General features: G+C 37.0%; 1 protein-coding gene across 1 annotated transcript in view; it reads right to left on the bottom strand.

Moving 5' to 3' along the window:
• Positions 1 to 6,000, bottom strand: part of RFC1 (replication factor C (activator 1) 1, 145kDa) — a gene marked incomplete at its 5' end in the record, with an annotated part of 34,538 nt that overhangs the window by 11,333 nt on the left and 17,205 nt on the right. Inside the window, 7 exons of the mRNA XM_010136723.1 lie at positions 36 to 147; positions 680 to 787; positions 1,860 to 2,158; positions 2,254 to 2,341; positions 2,899 to 2,976; positions 4,759 to 4,833; positions 5,496 to 5,728. Of these exons, the coding sequence (XP_010135025.1) occupies positions 36 to 147; positions 680 to 787; positions 1,860 to 2,158; positions 2,254 to 2,341; positions 2,899 to 2,976; positions 4,759 to 4,833; positions 5,496 to 5,728 (993 nt within the window). The remainder of the gene's footprint in view (positions 1 to 35; positions 148 to 679; positions 788 to 1,859; positions 2,159 to 2,253; positions 2,342 to 2,898; positions 2,977 to 4,758; positions 4,834 to 5,495; positions 5,729 to 6,000) is intronic.

Genomic DNA, 6,000 nt, shown 5'->3' with positions numbered 1-6,000 from the left:
CGTACCCAGAGAGTTTGTCTTCCTGCGGACATTGCCAGTTACTTTTCCTCCGTAACGTTCGATCAGAGACTTGGCCTCATCTCTTTCAATACACTCCAGGACACCCGTAATTACAAACGTCAGGCCTTCCAAGCAGTTTTCAGCTCCCTGTGGACCAGAGCATTGCAGAAAATGCCATTACCTGATGCAATTCTACTCAATACCTACTCACCACAAGCTTTTACAGCCCTCTACCCACATCAGGGGTGGTACCTCATGAAACACTAAAAATAAGCCTATCATACCTAGCTAGGTAACAGTTCTAAAGGTTCAAAAGCCATTACAAGTAATCGCTACCAACAAAACTTCACACATTGTTTACCTGACCTGTGATACTCCTAACACTGTGCTTCAAACACAGCATGTCAATCAAATGAGTGACAATCTTCAACTTTAAGACCAGTAACTATTTTTCATCATCGTGACTTCACAAACCAGGTACTGAATTTAATTTCTTGGTGTATTTCCTTTAGTCACTGCTTTGCATTACAGTTCAGCTTTTTCCAATACATACTTCCCATTTGAAAAAAAAAACCACACTTTTTTTTTTTTTTTTTAAACAGTTCAGCTGACAATTACAACACTAACTTTATGATACACTCCACTTCTACCTACAGAATTCTGCTGTAGCCCAGCTTACCTGAGGTATCTCTTTGGAACCCAAAGCTTTCGGACCCTCGCGATTAAGGAAGCTTCGGTAGGCTTGATAATTGTTTCGCTTCTTTTCAGAGTCCTCAGGGCTTACAGACTTGGGCAGGAGGGGATAAAATTAATACACATATTACATATGTAAAAACAACAAAATAAACTCAAGCATCAGCATTTAAGACGTTTTTATGCACCAGAGGAAAAGTTCTAACACTTGTTTTTAATCTATTAACATGCAATATTGAAAGCTTGCTCTAGTTCTGACACTTGTGTTTTGTTGCCCTTAAAAAGATTTCAAGAACTCAGATGCACCCATTGTTTACTGTCAAGTTTCTGCAGACTCATCTGTATTCCGCATGTACATGCTCACATAATTCGTAAGCTGTTGCTTTAAATTCAGATCCCATTTTATTCCATACTGATGATCAGGTATAGCAAGATCTCTACATTTATATAAATGCAGAACTACAAAGTAGACTTTAAGAGACGTTTAAGCTTTTTAATCAGTAAAAAATTATTTAAAACTCAACCTCTGAAAGAGCTGCAGGCTCTCCCTCCCAATTACAACTGTTATTTAAGTATCAAAATTGGATATTGTACTTTATGATTAAAGTATGATTTAAGGTTGCCAATAACTGCCAGTGTTCAATAATTACAGTTATTGAATCAGACAGTTAAAAGAAAATTCAATTATATTCCTCTATAATGTATCAGTCATAAGAAATATGCTTCCAAAATAGGAGACTGGGAAGGAAGTGGGGGGGAACCAAACCCAAACAATCCCATTTATTATTCTAACAGCAGTATAGATCCACAAGGTCTCCATGCTCCTATGAACAGGAAGCTTTCACTCGGTGTCAGAATTCCTGCATTCTGCATTTTCTCAGGAAAATGTGAAAAAGCACTGACTGATTTTGCAGTGTACATGCATACCTCAGTGAGCATTAAAGAGCTCTCGGTTCCTTCATGCATTTCAGTCACACTTTTCCAGGTAATTTTTTCCTATATTTTTACAATTGCTAGGAAAAGTCTCACTGAACTTCAAATTCTTAAAAACTGCCCAGAAAATTCCAAGTACCAAGTTACAACAGTGACACATAAACAATAATAAACAAAAACTGTCTTCTTGCAAACTCCACCAAGACAACTAAATTCATTTTAATAGCTCCTACCTCAGCCTTCTTAGGAGAAATTTTCTCCTTCTTCGGTGTTATCTTCTCTTCTTTCCCTGAAGTTTTTTCTTTTGATACTAAACTTCGATCACCTCTTTCCTTTTCAGCATTCTCCTCTTTTTGTTTCAGAGACACAAGCTTAGAGCTAGGTTTCAAAGGCAAGGTCTTATCCGTCAACTCTCTTGCTATTTTACCATCAGACGATCGTGGGGATAAACGAGAGCCTTTGGGATGTTCAGATTTATTTTGCTGCTTTGCGGTGTAGTTCTTTGCTTCACCAGTCAAGTTTGTTGCTTTCACTTGAAAGGAGGCAGAGGGAGAAGAGCACATATATAAGAACATGTCTCATTAATATTATAAATATGTTAACTGTTTTCTATACTCTGCATCCTACCTCTTTCCGACTGCTTATGCCTCTCTGTCACATTAGGACTGCTCTTGATGCTCAACATTGATTGCTCTCCTCCCGAATCTTTCCGAGCCTAAACAAATGCACAATGCCAAAGTCAGAGATGCACGTCCCAAGCTACCATTAAGTCAAAACCCCTGGGTTTCTCTACCATTAAGTACAACAAACTGAATGACATCTAACAAAGCTGATCCCTACCACAAGTCAGAATACAATCTCTATCAAAGGCAGAAGCATGAGCAAGTTCTGCACTCAGTCATGCACATAAATTCTTTAAGTCAAAGACCAGACAAACTTCCAGGCTACAGTAAATTTTGATCCCAACTGGTTTACTGACTAGAAATACTAACACTTGCTGTAGTCGAATTAGCAATCCTAAATTCTACAAGCCTTGATGTATACCCCAGCACTATTTTACCGTGCCTTACACCATCAGCTATCAGAAGATCAGATCCCTGCTGGAAAATCCAGGAGGAATGTATGAAAAGTGAGTATGTTATTTTCATACAAACACTTTCTTGTTGGTTTTAATGCATTCATACAGAATTCTCAAAACAAAGGTTAAATGTCTAAATAAGACCACTCCCAGAAACTCAATTTCCAAAAACTATAGTCTAAAAAGAATTTAACCTTTTTCTTCTGCGGTGTTTCATCCAACATGGCCAAAGTTTTAGCAAATTCTTCATCCTCATGCAGCTGTCTCTCCAGCTGAAAGAAAAAAAAAAACCAAAATATTTTTAGGCTTAGTTTTAATACTACTATAAATTTTTATACCTCTATTGGCCATTCAAGACAAAAAGTTTATCTAAAATAAGACAGCACATAGCTGGAAAAAGTGCATCCTACCAAAGGCAAATAAATTTTTTAAAATGGCAATGAAGAATTACTTGTTTCCCCCAAAGTGACTGAAGTCTAGTGAGAAAAGAGCTTAGATTTTTTTTGCACTAGAAATATTAATAAGTTGGTATAATCAGTTTTCAAAGAGGTTTTCCATTCCTTCACTTTTTGTTCTGCACCCTTTTCATTTAATAATCAGAATTTTAACAATCAAAATCTGAAGGCAGGATCTCACAACAAGCAGCTCACACCGAGATGCAACCTGTTGGCTTTAGAAAACTTTCAAAAGCAGCCCCAAAAGACAAATAGGAACAATGCCTGTTAAGTATTATGATGTCTCAATAATGAATTATTCTCATTCACTGCTAGCAACATACCATGATAAAAAAAATTCTGGCAGTATTGTAGAATTTATCTACTTGTTGCTAGTTCTGTTTACTTTATGCAAACAAATCATACACTTTTAACTTTAATATTTTTACCTACAAAACTGATTTTCTTTGACAGAAGAACCAGTGAGAACAAATACTGCACATGGAATCTGAGAAAGTTATTTATTAATTGTAAAAAAACAAAGCCAGTTTGCTTTAATTTTTATTTCACCTAACAAAATGAATGTGACACCTACAGTGATAATTGATCATTGGACGTTTCCTATCCAACATGGCCCCTTGGGGAAAGCTCTTCTACTCCTGAATAGCGTATACTGTTGCCAATAAACATTGACCATTGTTTTAACAAAAGCAACAAAAATAATTTCATAATTGTCTTCAAGTCCAACATGCCTGCCATAAGATTCAAACAGATGACTTTGTAAAACCAATATGCCACAGGCATTATATTGATGTGCCTGTAACAACAAAACACATCTATCTTCCCTGAGTACAGTGAGAAAGGGGAAGAGTAGCGACTACCGAACGCAAACCAGACTGAGGCAGGGATACACCTGCAAAAGCACATTTCTTTCATTATAAATATAAACAAGGAGAGCACTATAGTTCAGTTCGGTTCAAATGAAAGACAACACCTTGTTTTTCCTCACAAGCTGTTTACCTTTGTACTAGATTAAAGCTAGATTCATCACACCTCTGGGGAGGTCAAGCATGAGACTAAGCTTTGCATGTACAATACGTTTAGTTCAAATGATATTCAGTATCACTAATATATGGGAAATTAACTGATTTTTCCAAAAGCAAGAGGTTTTCCAAGTGAACCTTTCCCTCACATCAGTACCGATTCAAACAGAGAAGTTTTACACACACACACGGGTCATTGACATTTTTCTCAACTACAAGGAAACTCAGGTGACAAGTGAGACAAATCACAGATGGCAATAGCTTTTAGTTATTCCTCCAGGGAATGAGGAAACAAAAACCCAACCCACAAAACCAAAAACATGAGGAAGCAGAAAGTAAATTCTGGGTGAAAAGCAAGATTATTACAGACACATCGACTTATCAACTGCACAGGTAGAGAAAGTCTGGATAGGCAGAAAACAGATTGAGATGTTCCATTTTTGAGACTGAAATAATGCCAAAAAACCCACTTCATTATAGCATACATGGGAAATCTATCTTAATTTCTTAAGGAAAAACATTTTTAAGTTAAACAAACTGCTCCTGGCATAGAACAGTAAATTTATAGAATTTTTACCTCTGAATCTTCTTCAAGCTGCAGTTGCCTAGCAATGGCCTCATCATCTAGCGTGCTCTCTCTGCTTTGTGAAGGCTGTATTTAAGAAAAAAGACCAACAGTTCAGTTTCCCTAATACTGTGTAAATTACAGTAATTTAATCTGCATGGACTCATTTTGTATACCTCTAGGTAAGGACTGGGAATAAGTCATGCAGCATTTTATTCCTAGCTGTTTTCAAGAGATTTTACTGTTCTAAACTATGTTATAATACAAATATCTCATTTCATTGCTGGCCTGCTTGAAGAGAAATCAATGACTACGCTGTCAATTTTTAACTTCCTGCATACTTCATTTGGTGCTTTGTATTTCCATGAATATATGTGCCATAAGCTTGGAAAAACAACCCCCTTCCTCGTACTCCTGCCTTCCACTCCTAACTATAAGCTATCCCATTCACCACTAATACCAGTAAACTACTTAAAATTAAGAAAAGTCATACGAGAAGCAGCATTAGAGAAGACACGACTTTCATCTTCGTGCTATCTTCTTAAACACGGACATGCTACTCTAAACTTGCATTTGAGGACTTGATATGCCTGCACATATCATAGGAACTGAACTTATACTCGAGTGGTCACTAAAAAATAACATTAAGTAGGACAAATAGTTAAATAGCTCCTCGCAGTCATTACACTGGCCATTTTGATCTGTTCTCAGACATGTGAACAGCCTAAAGGAACATCATCAGTACTCACTTCTTTCCTTTTACTTGCTACCAGTTTCTTTTCTGACCGTTGGACACTACTTGTCCCAAAGAAATCAAGTGCCGTGGTGGGAGTCTGTTTCACTGGAGATAATGGTTTGCTGTTAGCTCGTGGTTTTACATCTTCCTTTTTCACTGTAGTTGTTCCCAGACAACCAATTGCTGATGTCCCATTCTCCTTTGGTCTCAGGGAAATTCTTTTATTGACAAAGTCATCTTCTTCATCTAAACATGAAAGGTATTCTATTACTTCTGGTACATGCACCTTAAGAACAGTCAAGAGAACTATTTTGGCAGATTGCATCAACTCAGATCCTAAGAAAACAAGTGCTGATAAGCGATTTGGAAAAAAGGCTGAGCTGTGTAACACATAGTATATAGCATCACAAATAGCATAGCTCAAGTCTGAATAGACTTAGTACTGAAAAAGAGACACACAGAATTTGTTACTTGTGTTCATACATCACCTCTCTTTTAGAGAGGTTCCCATACGGAAG

The sequence above is a fragment of the Buceros rhinoceros genome, unplaced genomic scaffold (assembly GCF_000710305.1).
Source record: "Buceros rhinoceros silvestris isolate BGI_N320 unplaced genomic scaffold, ASM71030v1 scaffold10055, whole genome shotgun sequence".
In the NCBI taxonomy this organism is placed as follows: Eukaryota; Metazoa; Chordata; class Aves; order Bucerotiformes; family Bucerotidae; genus Buceros; species Buceros rhinoceros.
Note: the sequence above shows the minus strand (reverse complement) of the source record. Positions and strands in the feature narration are given on the sequence as shown.